The sequence below is a fragment of the Semicossyphus pulcher genome, unplaced genomic scaffold, assembly GCF_022749685.1.
Source record: "Semicossyphus pulcher isolate SPU_LCO1_2020_fin unplaced genomic scaffold, fSemPul1.0.p SCAF_10, whole genome shotgun sequence".
Classification (NCBI taxonomy): Eukaryota; Metazoa; Chordata; class Actinopteri; order Labriformes; family Labridae; genus Semicossyphus; species Semicossyphus pulcher.
The window spans coordinates 549,970-567,500 of record NW_027211604.1 but is presented as its reverse complement, the minus strand read 5'-3'; the positions used below and the strand labels follow the sequence as shown (position 1 = coordinate 567,500).

General features: G+C 44.6%; 1 protein-coding gene across 1 annotated transcript in view; it reads right to left on the bottom strand.

Moving 5' to 3' along the window:
- Window positions 1-13,588, bottom strand: part of chm (CHM Rab escort protein) — a 31,522-nt gene extending 17,934 nt beyond the window's left edge. The window contains exons 1-14 of the mRNA XM_069667783.1: window positions 13,535-13,588; window positions 12,795-12,861; window positions 12,605-12,677; window positions 12,287-12,414; window positions 11,998-12,098; window positions 11,815-11,879; window positions 11,136-11,273; window positions 10,861-10,977; window positions 8,394-8,505; window positions 8,068-8,290; window positions 5,686-5,763; window positions 1,879-1,983; window positions 857-920; window positions 145-241 (exon numbers count right to left, since the gene is read on the bottom strand). Coding sequence (XP_069523884.1) covers window positions 145-241; window positions 857-920; window positions 1,879-1,983; window positions 5,686-5,763; window positions 8,068-8,290; window positions 8,394-8,505; window positions 10,861-10,977; window positions 11,136-11,273; window positions 11,815-11,879; window positions 11,998-12,098; window positions 12,287-12,414; window positions 12,605-12,677; window positions 12,795-12,861; window positions 13,535-13,586 — 1,420 coding nt within the window. The 5' untranslated portion in view covers window positions 13,587-13,588. The remainder of the gene's footprint in view (window positions 1-144; window positions 242-856; window positions 921-1,878; window positions 1,984-5,685; window positions 5,764-8,067; window positions 8,291-8,393; window positions 8,506-10,860; window positions 10,978-11,135; window positions 11,274-11,814; window positions 11,880-11,997; window positions 12,099-12,286; window positions 12,415-12,604; window positions 12,678-12,794; window positions 12,862-13,534) is intronic.
- Window positions 13,589-17,531: the final 3,943 nt, after the last annotated feature.

The window sequence follows — 17,531 nt, the reverse complement described above, 5'->3', positions numbered from 1 at the left end:
AATGAGACGAGAGGACATGAGAGGACATGAGACGACATGACACGACATGAGACGACGAGATAACTCAAAATAAAATCACGAGACGACATCACATCAGGATCATCAGACTCAGAAACGAGATATAACAGAGTGTTTGTGTCTCACATGTTCCAGGCATGCAGGTCATGGTGGACGAGCAGAGCTCCACCATCTTCACCGCCGGACACCCTGCTGCTATTGGAGGAACCGTTACCATAGAGACCTGATCAGACAGACAGGTGAAAGTTTCACTTCAGACGGACGAAAGTCTTTAATGAAAAACCTCCTCAGAGTGTTGAAGAGCAGATTAGCTTCATCTTATTACTGAACACTGCAGGCTAACACACACACACACACACACACACACACACACACACACACACACACACACACACACACCGTCGCACATTAACATACACACTAAAACACACGACTGAAGATCTATGAAGCATCATAATTCTCTGACCAAACTTAATTCAATATTTCAATATTTAACTCATCTAATTAGTGAGGAGTGTGTGTGTGTGTGTGTGTGTGTGTGTGTGTGTGTGTGTGTGTGCAGACAGATGAATTTGGGGATTTTCTTCTGTAATTTAAACACTTTATTTAAACTGTCTCCTTTCAGGACTTTCTGATCGTCTCCATTAAAATCAATCCAAAATTTCCTCTGGGCTGAAGGACACTGTGACCTCTGACCTCTGGCTTTAAACGTCTGACTGATACTAAACTAACTAAATCACTAAATCACTAAACCCTTTGATAGCATTACTGTCTGTGTGGACCTACAAGCTAGTGAGCTAACGAGGCAAAAAACAAACTTTACAACATGCATGATTACCTGTTGGTCCGAGTCACTGGGCAGAATGGAGCCGTCAGTTATCAACACAGCTCTGGAGAGTAACCTGAAGAGAGACAGACAGACAGACAGACACACAGACAGGCAGAGAGACAGATAGACAGACAGACAGACACACAGACAGGCAGAGAGACAGACAGACAGGCACACAGACAGGCAGAGAGACAGATAGACAGATACACAGACAGGCAGAGAGACATATAGACAGATACACAGACAGGCAGAGAGACATAAAGACAGACAGACAGACAGACAGACACACAGACAGGCAGAGAGACAGATAGACAGACAGATACACAGACAGGCAGAGAGACAAACAGACAGACAGACACACAGACAGGCAGAGAGACAGATAGACAGACACACAGACAGGCAGAGAGACAGACAGACAGATACACAGACAGGCAGAGAGACATATAGACAGATACACAGACAGGCAGAGAGACAGACAGACACACAGACAGGCAGAGAGACAGATTGGCAGACACACAGACAGGCAGAGAGACAGACAGACAGACACACAGACAGGCAGAGAGACAGATAGACAGACACACAGACAGACACACAGACAGGCAGACCGGCACACAGACAGGCAGAGAGACAGATAGACAGATAGACAGACACACAGACAGGCAGACCGGCACACAGACAGGCAGAGAGACAGATAGACAGACACACAGACAGGCAGACCGGCACACAGACAGGCAGAGAGACAGGTTACTATCAGATCCTCCACATGAGAGGAATGTATTCGAGAGAAACTTCAGCCTCGTCCAAAACAACAGAAAGTTCGCCTGAACAGGATGTGCACAAATTAATTTTCAAAATAAGAGACCTGCTAAACGAAACAACAGTCCCTGCTGGAGCTAAACTAGCATTTATCATTATTGTTGTTTTATATGTTCATGAAACAGTTTCTCAGGTGTTGCAGGTGTATCGTTAAACTGTTAGAGTGGCTCAGGTGTGTGATGCGATAAGGTGGTTGGTGATTGGTTGTTCCTGACCTGGTCGGTGTGGCCCTCTTCGGGTCCAACCCCACATAGCCGGCCTCCACCACAAAATGGCTGCAGCTGATTCGCTGTCCTCGGCTGTCAATCACCGCCTTACATCTGAAAAGGGGAGGAGTCCAAACTTTATGAATTTATTGATTATGTTAGAGACATTTTAAATTAATCTGGATATTTTTCAAAATAAACAAACAGAACTTTCATCGTGTGTAAGTTTGTTCTTCAGAAACTTGAACTGTCACGTTCAGTCCCAACGACTCAAACTCAAATATTCACTTTACTGATGGAAGACAAAAAAACACATTTTTAAAACAGCCGGAACAATAAATGTAAAACTCTTAATAATCAGACCTGCTGCTGAGTAATGTTCAATACACTGATTAATCTTCTGTTTAACACACGGAGTTCATATTAAAGCAGCTCTTCATGTGAATGTTGTACTTTATCAAATAACCATTTCACAATAAAATGATTGATCTGACAACTGGGAGGGTCACACACACACACACACACACACACACACACACACGAAAGCTATTATTGGGAATAATGATGCGAACACAAGCTCATCCATAACCTCTAAGACACACACACACACACACACACACACACACACACACACACACACACACACACACACACACACACACACACACAGTCAGCGCTCTGTGTCTCACTGCAGCATTTTAGCATTGTTAGCATTTCTGCATTCAGATTTATTGATTGCAGCGCCCAGTTAGTGACGCGTTTTCCATCAGCCAGCAGTGGTTGGTCTGCGAGTGTTGCAGAGTTGTATAAATAACGGACGTAGTCTCAGTGACGTCACCCATTGGTTTCTGAAGAAGCGTTTTGAGGCGCTGGGGGTCGCCATATTGGAAATGCCAGAGACGGCTAATCCAGAGGCAGGCAAAGAGGCGGAGCACGACCGAGCTGAAGCCTATGGCTGAGCTCTATGGCCGCATGAATCAGCCAGCTACGGCTATGAAGCTAGGCTATATGCTCCTCAGCGTAGCTAACGGTTATTATCCATAGACTGTGTAAATCATGAATGAGCTGGTTTGACTTTCCCAGGAGGAGATTCTGTCGGTGACTGAGAGAGAGCGGCGAGCCGACACGTAACGGGAAACTTAATATAACCGATCTTCTCATCACTGCAGTCGGCTGTAATCTCTGCGGGGAAAAGCCAACAACTCCTGACTCCTGTTTACTGACCGATTAAATAAATGTTTGATAAACACTGCACAGGCTAACAAGCAGCTAAAGCGAGCACAGTATACCTGCTACTTAGTGCTAACAATATATCAATACAATAACACGAACATTTATCTCACTTAAAGCTGGAGCTCAGACTGCACGCACACAAAGTTCCATAAACACACAGAGAAAACAAACAGGTGAAGGTAAGCTCAGTGTCTGTGTGTCTGTGTTGACGTCTAGCAGACAGCCAGCAGGATCCACCTGTCAATCAAGTGATCCGTAAGTAAACGTGTTTATTTCTGCTGTAATGTTATTTCTTTTTTTCTGGAGCCTCAAGTGGACCCTCGAGGAACTGCAGTTTTTTGCACTTCTGCATTGGCTTCACTTTTCAACACCGGAGGTTGCCGCTTGGTCTGGCGGAGTCTTTGGATCAGCTGGCTGAGGGGACTTCTCAGGGCTGTGTGGTGGTTGGTCTGGGAGTCACTGGTTTTCGGGTGTTGGTAAAATTTGAGTGCTCCTTTCTGCATGCTGGATATGAGGGGCTATTGGCCGAGTTCTGCCCTCCATACGCTGTTTGGCGTGTTTCTCTGCACATGCAGGAGGTTCTTACGGAACTCTGTGTGGAAAGATTCGATGAGTGTTTTGTCCCATTTAATTCAGTCCTGATTTAATTTTGGTCTCCAGATTTCACTGCCATACAGAGTTATTGGTTCTAATACAAACTGAAACATTGTTAGCCAGATTTTAATTGGTTATATTTGGTCTGATTGCGTAGAAAGCCCTTCTCGCTTTGTTTGTCAGACCTTTCACAGCCAGGTTGAAACTTCCTGTCGCACTGATGTTGATCACATATGTGTAGTTTTTAGTGTGTTTCAGTGCAGAGGTGTCCAAATAAAAATCGTGTGTGTTCTCTTGACTCTTCTTTTGAATACCATAATGTTGGCTTTGTTAACAGTCAGGACAACAACACCAAGTCATCAGCGTATTGGAGACCTTTGACCTCTGTGTCATTCAGGGTGAGGCCAGGTGATGTGGACTGATCTAATTGGTTTGCAAATTCATTAATGTATAGATTGAAAAGGACGGGACTGAGGTTACATCCCTGCCTCACTCCTCGACCCCGGGAGAAGAAGGCTCATCTCTCTCTCTGATCTGTCCGTCTGTCTGTCTGTGTATCTTGCTGACCTGTCTGTCTCTCTCTCTCTCTCTTTATTTGCTGCCTCGCCAACTTTCTGATTAAATGACTGATTGCCCTGACCCCACACACACACACACACACACACACACACACACACACACACACACACACACACACACACACACACACACACACACAGCTCATTTTATATTTCAAGATAACTCTGGGGGGGGGATTTTTTTATAACACACTCGTTTTAATTATATTAAGCCTTATATCATAGGCGCCGGATCACTTGATTGACAGGTGGATCCTGCTGGCTGTCTGCTGGACATCAACACAGACACACAGACACTGAGCTTACCTTCACCTGTTTGTTTTCTCTGTGTGTTTATGGAACTTTGTGTGCGTGCAGTCTGAGCTCCAGCTTTAAGTGAGATAAATGTTCGTGTTATTGTATTGATATATTGTTAGCACTAAGTAGCAGGTATACTGTGCTCGCTTTAGCTGCTTGTTAGCCTGTTCAGTGTTTATCAAACATTTATTTAATCGTCGGTCGTCTACTTCTTTATTCTGATAACTGAACACCTGCAGTCAGTCACCGACAGAATCTCCTCCTCGGAAAGTCAAACCAGCTCATTCATGATTTATACAGTCTATGGATAATAACCGTTAGCTACGCTGAGGAGCATATAGCCTAGCCGTAGCTGGCTGATTCATGCAGCCTGCAGGTCAAAGAGAGAGAGGTCAGAGAGAGAGACAGACAGGTCAAAGAGAGAGGTCAGAGAGAGAGACAGACAGGTCAAAGAGAGAGAGGTCAGAGAGCGAGACAGACAGGTCAAAGGGAGAGAGACAGACAGACAGGTCAAAGAGAGAGAGAGAGAGAGAGAGAGAGAGAGAGAGAGAGAGAGAGACAGGTCAAAGAGAGAGAGGTCAGAGAGAGAGAGACAGGTCAAAGACAGAGAGGTCAAAGAGAGAGGTCAGAGAGAGAGACAGACAGGTCAAAGAGAGAGAGGTCAGAGAGCGAGACAGACAGGTCAAAGAGAGAGAGAGAGAGAGAGAGAGAGAGAGAGAGAGAGAGAGAGAGACAGACAGAGAGAGAGACAGACAGGTCAAAGAGAGAGAGGTCAGAGAGAGAGAGAGACACACACAGAGAGACAGACAGGTCAGAGAGAGAGAGACAGACAGGTCAGAGAGAGCAGTGAGGTGTATAGAGGAGGAGGAAGATAAAAAAGCCGAGCAGGAGAGGAAGAGAAAAGGAGGAGGAGATAAATGGAGACGAGGAGGAGGAGGAGGAAGAGGAGGTGATGAAGAGAAGGTTAAATCATGAAGGTAATTTCCTCCATAAATTAAATATTTCACTGATCATAAATTATCGTCCAATCACAGCTCTGAACAGGAAGGTCACAGTGTGTACCTGGCTGTACTCAGAGTACTTCAGTAGTATTGCAGTATTACAGTGTGTGTACCTGTTGGAGTCCTTGTCGAGCAGCAGACAGGTGACTGAGTGTCTCAGACAGTAGATCCCTCCGAACACAGCACACATCCTGAAACACACACACACACACACACACACACACACACACAGGTGAGTTATGTGTACAGTGACAGACAGGTGTGTAAAGAGAACAAACATGGAGACACTTTAATTTAATGGTAGCAGGTGTGTCAGCTGGTCTGTGAGGAAGTCAGACTTTCAGAATAAACGTCTTATTAATACATGTTAATATTTCCTGTATGTAATATTTAATTAAGGGTTAAAGAGGAGGGTGTTTGGTCTCAGTCCTGATTGACTCCTCCCTCTCTAATTAAAAACAATCACAATACAGCTCACTTTGCACACGCACACACTTATAGGCACAGCAATCTGTCTGTCATCACACATTAATTACAGTGTGTGCGTGTCTGTGTGGCTTCATCCCTCTGAAAATGCCTCACTACTACTGTGAGTGGGTGCGTGTGCGTGTGCGCGTGCGTGTGCGCGTGCGTGTGCGCATGTGTGTCTGCCCTCTTGATGTAAAGTCTCTTTCAGAAGCTGAAAACAACTTCATTATCTTTTTGTTGAGGCTTTTATTTTGGCATTCTGTTTTTCATAGGTTAAACCTTTATTTTGAAACAAGAACTGTCATTATTTTATTTTCATTATTAGTAATAATAATTATACATTTTTATCTCATTTCTTTTAACCATTATTCCTTCTTTGTGTTTAATATAATATCGTTGTTTCTATTTTTATTTTGTAATCTTTTGTTTTGGAAGTTTTAAATATGAAACATGCTAAAGACTTGTGACTCAGACCTGAGGCGAACACACAGGTGTTTCTGTGGGAGAACTTCAGGTCAAATATGACTTTTTAATTTAAAGACTTTATTTATAAAATAGACTTTCAAAATAAAAGAAAGACTAATTAAATAAAAACCTCAAATGTATTTTAAGATGGCTGATTTTAACTTTACCTTAAGTCAAGATGACTCTGTGTGTGTGTGTGTGTGTGTGTGTGTGTGTGTGTGTGTGTCTGAGCAGTAATATCCTCTGAGGATGATTTAATATGTAAATGAGCTGAGCCTTGGGCGACACCCCCTCATTAATATTCATGTTCTGATCTAATGAGACTGTTCCCATGACAACCACACAAACTGCCTGCAGACACTGGACACACACGAAAGGTAGAGTAGTACACAGAGGATGAGGTACCTACAGTTTTACTGACCCGAAGGCTGCAGCGATCACACTACCTGTAGTACTAGATGTAATATTAATATTAGCTGTAGTATTAGTACCAGCTGTAGTACTAGCCGTAGTATTAGCTGTAGTATTAGTACCAGCTGTAGTACTAGCTGTAGTATTAATATTAGCTGTAGTATTAGTACCAGCTGTAGTACTAGCCGTAGTATTAGTACCAGCTGTAGTACTAGCTGTAGGATTAGTATTAGCTGTAGTATTCGTTGTAATATTAGTATTAGCTGTAGTATTAGCTTTAGTATCAGTACTAGCTGTAATACTAGTTGTAGTATCAGTACTAGCTGTAGTACACGCTGTAGTATTAGTATTAGCTGTAGTACTAGGTTTAGTACTAGCTGTAGTATTAGTATTAGCTGTAGTATTAGCTGTAATATTGGTACTAGCTGTAGTACTAGGTTTAGTATTAGCTGTAATATTAGTATTAGCTGTAGTGTTAGCTGTAATATTAGTATAAGCTGTAGTATTGGTACTAGCTGTAGTACTACGTTTAGTATTAGCTGTAGTACTAGCTGAAGTACTAGCTAAAGTTCCACGTTGTGCACTTCCTGTCGTTGTAGCCCAGCTGTCTACTACGGGAGAAAGACTGGATTGCTGTAGTCAGTACAACTTAATAGTGTAAGCAGTAATTATACGTTCTTTAACGTATTTGGATATATGGATTATATTATTAGTACACTTGTTAAAGATATCCGCTAATTCGACCATTTTTCCTGTTTGTTATACACGTCATCCGTTGCCAGATCAAATCATTGCTTAGTGACACTGGATTTCTGCCACTACGGCAAACTGTTGGAATGTTTCACGGGCGCTGTAGCCGTCCCTCAGTCATCACTGCTTAAAGTCCCTATTAGCTGTAGTGTTAGCTGTAGCAGGCAGAATTGTAGTAACATTATTATCATCAGTACTAGATGCAGTAATGTGCGTTAAACTATCAGCAGTAGATGAAGCAGAAGGAGGATCGTCAAAGATAGTGGTGATATGAGCATTCATGGTAGAAGTAGTTCTACAGACAGACAGTGAGAGTCTACTTTAACAACAGAAGGTGTAGTATTATCACCACAACAGACAGACAGACAGACAGACAGGTAGGTAGACTGACAGGTTCTTACCTACAGAAACACTGGGGTATCTCCCCGAGGCCGTAGACAGGAAACAGAAAGGGCGTGTTGCCATAGCGACCCAGACAGCGCAAGAAGTGACGTGTGGAGGCGAGGCCCTCCTCTGTGGGTGTGTCTTCTGTTACCATGGCAATGGAGTGAAGCAGGAAGTGCTGCAGGTTGTCACCAAGCTGCTGGTCACGCAGGAATTCCAAATATGGCCGACCGTTATAGGCTGGAGGGTAGGAGGGTAAGATTACATTACCCACAATGCTCCGTGATAGACTGACTATAAAAGGTGGAACTGACAGGTGTCTTTGACAGGTGAGCAGTCTCACCTTGCTGCTCCTCCGTCTCCTCCACACAGGAAGTGAGGAAACGCATCAACTTCCTCTTTTCTACCACTGACAGCTGACGACTCGCAAACACGTCCGCTCTGCTGCATGGCACCTGAGAGACAGACAGGTACACATGCAGGTAAGACAGGTAACAAAGGTACACAAACAGGTTAACAGACAGGCAAACAGAGAGACAGAGAGATACACAGACAGGTAAGACAGGAAAACAGAGACACATGTAAACGTTAAAGCAGACGGGTACACAAATAGGTATTTAGACAGTGGATACAAAGACAGGTATAGAGAGAGACAGGTGAAGACACAGACAGGTAAAGACACAGACAGGTAAAGACAGAGACAGGTAAAGACACAGACAGGTAAAGACACAGACAGGTTAAGACACAGACAGGTTAAGACAGACAGGTTAAGACACAGACAAGTAGACAGGTAGACAGGTAAAGACAGAGACAGGGGAAGACAGAGACATGTAAAGACACAGACAGGTAAAGACAGAGACAGGGGAAGACAGAGACAGGTAAAGACACAGACAGGTAAAGACACAGACAGTTAAAGACACAGACAGGTAAAGACACAGACAGGTGAAGACACAGACACAGACAGGTGAAGACACAGACACAGACAGGTGAAGACACAGACACAGACAGGTGAAGACACAGACAGGTAAAGACACAGACAGGTAAAGACACAGACAGGTGAAGACACAGACAGGTAAAGACACAGACAGGTAAAGACAGAGACAGGTGAAGACAGAGACAGGTGAAGACACAGACAGGTAAAGACACAGACAGGTTAAGACAGACAGGTTAAGACAGACAGGTTAAGACACAGACAAGTAGACAGGTAGACAGGTAAAGACAGAGACAGGGGAAGACAGAGACAGGTAAAGACACAGACAGGTAAAGACAGAGACAGATGAAGACACAGACAGTTAAAGACACAGACAGGTGAAGACAGACAGGTAAAGACACAGACAGGTGAAGACACAGACAGGTGAAGACACAGACAGGTAAAGACACAGACAGGTGAAGACAGACAGGTAAAGACACAGACAGGTGAAGACACAGACAGGTAAAGACAGACAGGTGAAGACACAGACAGGTGAAGACACAGACACAGACAGGTAAAGACACAGACAGGTGAAGACACAGACAGGTAAAGACACAGACAGGTAAAGACACAGACAGGTGAAGACAGAGACAGGTGAAGACACAGACAGGTTAAGACAGACAGGTTAAGACACAGACAGGTAGACAGGTAAAGACAGAGACAGGTAAAGACAGAGACAGGGGAAGACAGAGACAGGTAAAGACAGAGACAGGTAAAGACAGAGACAGGTAAAGACACAGACAGGTAAAGACAGAGACAGATGAAGACACAGTTAAAGACACAGACAGGTGAAGACAGACAGGTAAAGACACAGACAGGTGAAGACACAGACACAGACAGGTGAAGACACAGACAGGTGAAGACACAGACAGGTAAAGACACAGACAGGTGAAGACAGACAGGTAAAGACACAGACAGGTGAAGACACAGACAGGTAAAGACACAGACAGGTGAAGACAGACAGGTAAAGACAGAGACAGGGGAAGACAGAGACAGGTAAAGACAGACATGTAAAGACAGAGACAGGTGAAGACACAGACAGGTAAAGACAGAGACAGGTGAAGGCAGAGACAGGTGAAGACAGAGACAGGTAAAGACACAGACAGGTAAAGTGAGACACAGGGGAAGGCAGAGACAGGTGAAGACAGAGTCAGGTAAAGTGAGAGACAGGTAAAGAGAGAGACAGGGGAAGGCAGAGACGGTGAAGACAGAGACAGGTAAAGTGAGAGACAGGTAAAGAGAGAGACAGGGGAAGGCAGAGACAGGTGAAGACAGAGACAGGTAAAGAGAGAGACAGGGGAAGGCAGAGACAGGTGAAGACAGACACAGACACAGACAGGTGAAGACACAGACAGGTGAAGACACAGACAGGTAAAGTGAGAGACAGGGGAAGGCAGAGACAGGTGAAGACAGAGACAGGTAAAGACACAGACACAGACACAGACAGGTGAAGACACAGACAGGTAAAGACACAGACAGGTACAGACAGGTAAAGACACAGACAGAGACAGGTAAAGACACAGACACAGACAGGTGAAGACACAGACAGGTAAAGACACAGACAGAGACAGGTAAAGACAGAGACAGGTAAAGACACAGACACAGACAGGTGAAGACACAGACAGGTAAAGACACAGACAGAGACAGGTAAAGACAGAGACAGGTAAAGAAAGACAGGTAAAGACACAGACACAGACAGGTGAAGACACAGACAGGTAAAGACAGACATGTAAAGACAGAGAACAACATGTTTTTGTTCATGCCAATAAAGCTATTTGAATTGGAATTTTGACAGGGGAAGACATTGACAGGTGTGAACAGGTCTGTGGTTTGTACTCACCTGTTCCACCCTTCCGTGGCGGTAGGTGAGGATCCTGGTGATGTTCTTGAACTCTGCGTAGCGACTGACGTTTGATTTGATGAGCAGATCGACCAATGAGCCGCGAGAAAACATGAGCTGAGAGCAGAAGAAGAAACAGCTGCTGAGGTCATGTGGCTGTTTGTGTGTCACATGATGCAGTGATATGTTTGTTTATGTTATATTGTTGCATGTTAGTTTGTTTTTCCCGCTCTGTACTTAGGACTGCCCTATTTTGTGACATGACACTGTGTTACCTTGGAGACCAGGTCGATGTTGAACCTGCGTCCTTCCTTCACCAGCTGGGCGTAGCTGATCTTCTTCTTCGTTGGTTCTGACTGGCTCTGGGCGGCTGGTTTGTTCCCCTCTGGCTCCTCCCCCTCTGTGTGGGAGGCCTGTGTGATTTTTTGACATATCTGTCAGTCATCAATGTGTTACAATGTTACAATTTCATTTAGCAGACGATTTTGTCCAAAGCAACTTACATCTGAGAGTTAATACAACACAAGCAAGGATTAAGACAGGAGGGAACGAAGTCAGTAAGAGCAAACATAAACCACATCCTCAATGTCATCATCATCATCATCATCATTAAGTTAAGAGGTGTTCATATAGAGCTGGGTCAGACTCTGCGGACCGAAGGGGGTTTGGTAGCTCGTTCCACCACCGGGGGACTACTGAGGAGAAGGTAATATGTGCTGTAGATTACCCATGATTCATAGCAGTGATCAGTTGTTGCACACACTCTGGGTTGATGATATGTATATTTATATAATAACACACTTTCACACAGAGACGTAGCACACAGCAGACAGTAAAGATAACAGGCTAACACTGTCACTGATTGGTTGGCAATGAGTTCAACTGAATCTAGTTCATGTGTTTTAAAGACCTGAGGATAAACACCTGATTACTGATGGTTACTTCCTGTCTCACCTGATCTTCTTCCTCTGCGTCAGCTGGTTCTTCTGGTGTCCCGTTGGTTTCTTCTTCTTTTGAACCTAAAAACAGAAAACAGATTTCTCACAGTGTTTCAGGTGATCCCTCACACCTGCAACTCTGCTCCTTTAAACATTTAAGAGATTCGTTTAAGAGAAGAGTCCATTGTTGACATCAAACCTGCAGATTCTGTCTCTGATGTTTCTTTGACAGCATCTTCCTCAGCTCCTCCTGTTTCTTCTTCTGTGGTGTTTGGAGCTTCCTCCTCCTCATCCTCCTCACTGAGGCCAACATGAATAAACACATTACTAACTCATCACTCATCAAACCACAAAAAAAAAAGTGAAATAATACAAGTGAAAAAAAGGGGCACGATCCTTAGATTTTGGTCACTGGAAGGCTTTTATTGTGAATGAGCGGCAGCAGGAAATGGGTCCATAATGTGTGGTACAGGGAATGTGAAGTTTACCTGGTGAAACAGAAAACCTGCACATTACTGATGGAGGCGGAGTCTGAGTTTGACAGCTGGATCAGCTCCTCCCCTTCCTCCACCAGGCTTGACCAATCCTGAGCGTCCTCTGGCTGAAACTCCTCCTCCTACCATACACATGCACACACACACATACACACACACGCACATTACTAAACTTGACACCACATTTTCCACTTCCACTTTATCTTTCCCATAATGCTCGGCAGCTGTGCAATCTTTGATGTTAGTAGTTTTTTTCCGACAAGAACATGGAGGTGAGGCCAGCAGCCAATCAGAGAGCAGCGTTGTACTCACATGGTGCTGTTGTATCCAGGTGAGCAGACCGTTGAAGGTGAAGCTCGCCCAGTTAGCTGCATAATAACTCCTCCTATAGAGATAGAGAGTGATCTGTGTGTGAGACACAGGGAGGTTTGTACAGACTCAAGGTACTAGGGAGGTACTGATCACCAACAACAACAACAACAACAACAATAAGATGGCCGACCTGTCCACATGAAGAACTCTCTGTCCCACTCTGGAAAAGGCCGCTGCGACCACCGACTCAGTCAGACCTGAACACATGATCAGTAACCTGTGATCAATAACCAATAATAATCTCTCTCTCTCTCTCTCTCTCTCTCTCTCTCTCTCTCTCTCTCTCTCAACTTTAAATTGTTTAACTTCAATAACTGACTTTTATTGTGAAATATTGTTGTGTTGTTTTGTTTTTATCCGTAGTGTTATTTTGTAAATATACTTCCTGTTGCGGATCCATTAAACTGCTAGCATCATAATAACATCACGTGACACTCACACTGACCGCATCTTTCTTTAGCCTGTCAGCCAGCAGCACAGCAGGCTAACGTTAGCATCAGGCTAAAGCTCTGAACAGTAAGATACCTACTTGTATGAAGCTAACATTAGCCGTGTACACACCGCGGTTAGCTCAGCTGCTAACATGAACAAACAGCAGCTGGGATAAAGTGGTTATATTTAAGCATCTTTGCCGTTTCAAGGAGCTAACACACACGCCAGGCGTTAGCTACTAGCCGCTGCCGTTTAAAATAAATTGGTCGTTAGCCGCTAGCTAACGCCCAGGCTAACCACAGTCTGTGTCCCGTTTCGTCCCAGTTTAAACCGGGATGCCGGGATGTTTGAGAGCGAGCAGCCATCGGACCGAACAGAGATATATTTAGACACAAGATCCGGATCAGAACATGTCATAACAACCAGGTGTTTCTGTACCTGTGCCCAGAATGACGACGTCAAATTCAGACGGCAGATCCTCGGCAGCCATGTTGTTAGCAGGGAAACACTGAGTCACGTGACAGGGACGGATTCCTCCTCCTCACGCAAACGCTGATCATTAATCGATCAATAATCCTCGTGCTTTATCTTCTTTTATTGTTGAATTTATGATGAAAACACGCGAGTAAACTTATTTTACGTTTCAATGAACGAATCAGTCGCACTCATGTTATTACAAACTAATTTAAAGTGGCTCGAGCAGGAACACGGAGGAGCGTCGGAGCAGTGCATCATTGTCACACGGAAGCACATTCATTCAGTTTAAACATCAGAGGTAAAGAAGTTACAGCTCTGTGAGGGACATTTTTAACCCTGACTTTACCTCGTATAAATACAATATATATTCAAGACCCCCTCCAGTACCTTGTAAACATCTCCATGTGGTGTCGTTCATTAAGACATATCAGGCACAACATGAGCATCATCTCCGTGGGCCTGCCTGCTTTTAACCTGCAGTGTACCAAGGACAGGCTGAACAACACGTGATCAGATTGGCAGGTTTGAGACGTCACAAACCTAAGGAGCCAATCCCGTATCATTATGTGTAACCTATGGCAACCATTTCTGCTATGGGCGAGCCAGCTGTAACCGTCGTCCTAACTCACTACTGTCTGCTAACGTTAACGTTACTACTGCTAATTACTACATTTCAAGCTAGCTAAGATTCAACAAGTCACCACTAAACGATGGCAGAGACGTCATTTGTTTTGGCGACGAAGGGGGCGGTTGTAAATGTGCGTAGTGGGCGGGGCCTATGCAGATTGGTGAATGTTTAATGAGGAGAAGGAGGAGATGCCTTGGGAGGATTTTTACAAGGTAATGAAACAGAAGAAACATACCAGACACAATTTATTATATCAAGCAGAACATTTTATATGTCTTAAAACATGACTGCAGTCTTTAACAGTATATATTTATATTGCGATGCAGTGTGTTACTGTGTGTGACCGACTGATAACTGTCTGATCACTGAGACACAGTTGGAGGTTTGGCAACAATCCTCTTCTTCTGTGGTGCTTTAAGGTCCTGCCAAGTCCTCCACACACACACACACACACACACACACACACTGAGTGATGTGCAGCCAAAAACACGGCCTGTTTCCATTTTATTCTTAAAAAGGCCAGATGGTTAAAAATACATCCTCAGCTCTCATCTCCCTTCCTCTCCTCATTTCCTTCTCTCCTTATCCCGTCTCCTCCTCTCCTCGTTTCCTTATCTCCTTATCCTGTCTCCTCCCTTCCTCTTCTCGTTTACTTCTCTTTTTTTCCTGTCTTCTCCCCTCCTCTCTTCGTTTCCCCCCCCACCTTATCCCGTCTCCTCCCCTCCTCTCCTCGTTTCCTCCCCTCCTCAGCCTGTCTCCTCTGTGTGTCTGTTTTGTATGTTCAGAAACAGGAAGTGATGAATGATCGGATGTAATCGTGCGTGTTGGAGGTTACAAATGGATGTCTGATATCAGATGTTTAAATGACTGCAGTGGAACTGAATCAACCAAACCTGAACAGGTAATCAGATGATCATCAATGACCTGATTACGTGTGTGTGTGTGTGTGTGTGTGTGCGTGTGTGTGTGTGTGTGTGTGTCTGTCTGCAGCCGCTCAGTCTGTCGTCTGAAGAGCGTTGAAAGGAAACAGAAAGTGTTCTTCTGTTCTCTCTCTCCTGGCGTCTCTTCTGTTCCTGACATTAAATTGCCTTTTGTAGCTCGTTAGCGCGAGGTGTTAACGAGAGCTGTGTGCTGATAGGACGGCTGTGATCAGCTGCTAAAATGTTCACCGCTCATTTCCTGTCTGCAGAAACCTCCAGAGACTACCAGAGAGAGAGAGCAGAACCAGAGACAGACCAGCTTTAGTCGAGTAAAAAGTGAGTGAAGTTTGGTCCTTCACTCTGACAGAAGGACTTTACTAACCATGGTTAATCTGTACTATAATGTTTTAACAGAAGTCAGTGGGAAGAATCAACTATTTAAGAGTGGATTATGTGTAACAATACTGCATGCTGATTGGCTGAGAGCACTGTCTGGAGGTGGGGATTAAAACATTAAAAGCCTGAATCCAAACATGATCCACATCAGGATTAGACTGATCAGTTTAGGAAACAAGATCAAAATGAAGACCAGCATGAATCAGGATCATTGTTGGAACATGTTTTAAGATTAAGATTATAATTAACACCAGATAACCAATAACTGCTCAGTCAGTGACATCAGAGCCCAGAGAGAGCTACTTCCTGTCTGCAGCAGCCCAGACAGATAGACGATATGGATGTGATGTTTGTTAGACTGATATATTATATGGATGTGATGTTTGTTAGACTGATATATTATATGGATGTGATGGCATTCAGGTGTTTTTTTGCTGACATTTAATCTGCTCTGCTCCTCAAAGGTTAATTTGATGCTTTTAATTTGAAACTCTGCTGATGTATGAGGTGGAGTTCCTCTCAGCACCATCAGGGTCTCTTCTCTGATTAAAAATATGAATTATGCGGGGCGCTGCTTAGCTCAGTTGGTAGAGCAGGCGCCCCACAGAGGCTACAGTCGTCATCGCACTGATCGCAGATTCGACTCCCGATCTGCTGATCATTTGGTGCATGTCATCCCCCCCTCTCTACTCCCAACATTTCCTGTCTATCTTCAGCTGTCCTATAAATAAAGCCAAAGGCCCCCAAAAAAAGTAATATGAATTATGATCTCTGTCGTAGCTGGAGTTACTCAGTGAATCAGATCAGTGCTGTTATAGAATTTGGGGCGTGGCCTTTTTGAGTGACAGGTGGGAGCTGCCAGCTGTCACCTCAGCTAACTCAGTCACTGAACGTAACCTCTGGGCCGTGTTTGTGCTGTTGGAGCCTTTTGGAGATTTGTTCATGTGAATATCAGACAGATAATCTGTGTGTGCGCTTTATTGGACGAACAGACCGTCCAACACGTCTCACACTGTTTTTACACACATTATTTATTTATATGTTAGCACTGATTAGCAGCTATCTGTGTCTGTGCTCACGATACCTTGGGGGGGCTGTAGTGATGAGAGGAGCGCTTATTTGAAGTTACCTGGTTTGTGATGTGCGGGCCAGCCGTGTCTGTCAGCCGGTCTGTGAGCTGTGAGGTCATGATAAATCATCATAATTTATCTTTGTCTTTATTTTCTCTTGTTTTATTTTATTCATCATCCATCTGGATGCCTGGAGTCTATCCCAGCTGTCACTGGGCGAGAGGCAGGGTCACACCTGTACAGGTAACCTGTCAATCACAGGGTTGACACACAGAGACAGACAACCTTTCACGCTCACATTCACACCTACGGGCAATTTAGAGTCACCAGTAAACCTAACGAGCATGTCTTTGGACTGTGGGAGGAAGCCGGAGTACCCGGAGGGAACCCACGCATGCACGAGAACATGCAGACTCCACACAGAAAGGCCCACTACGTCTGAACCGGAGCCTTCTTACTCTGCGGTTCAGCCTCACGCCGCAACGAAGCTCCATGCACATGCAGCCTTTGTTATTCTACATTGGACCAAGCACCGCCGTCATAAAGCCGCGTCAGCGTGTGGTTTTACAGCGTTCAGGCGTTGTGGAAGCAAAACGTGCGCGAGGTGTAAACAAACAGCGCGTGCTTCAAATACACACACGGCGCTGTTCCGCCCTGCCAGCTCCGCTGTTTACACAGACGCCGCATCGCTTCTGTTCCTACCTCTGATGCCGGCTCAGAGGCGGAACGACTTAGCCCCACCATTACACCTCCGTGCGTTTTACATAGAAGGCGGAACGTAACAGAGGCGTAATAATCCCGCCTTGAACTGGCAGTGTGAAAAGCCCTAGGGATTCAAACCAGGAACCTTCTGGCTGTGAGAAGACAGCACTAACCACTGTATCACCGTGTCGCCCTACTGATAATCTCATGTCAATCATTCATCTGTTACACTCACCCTGCCC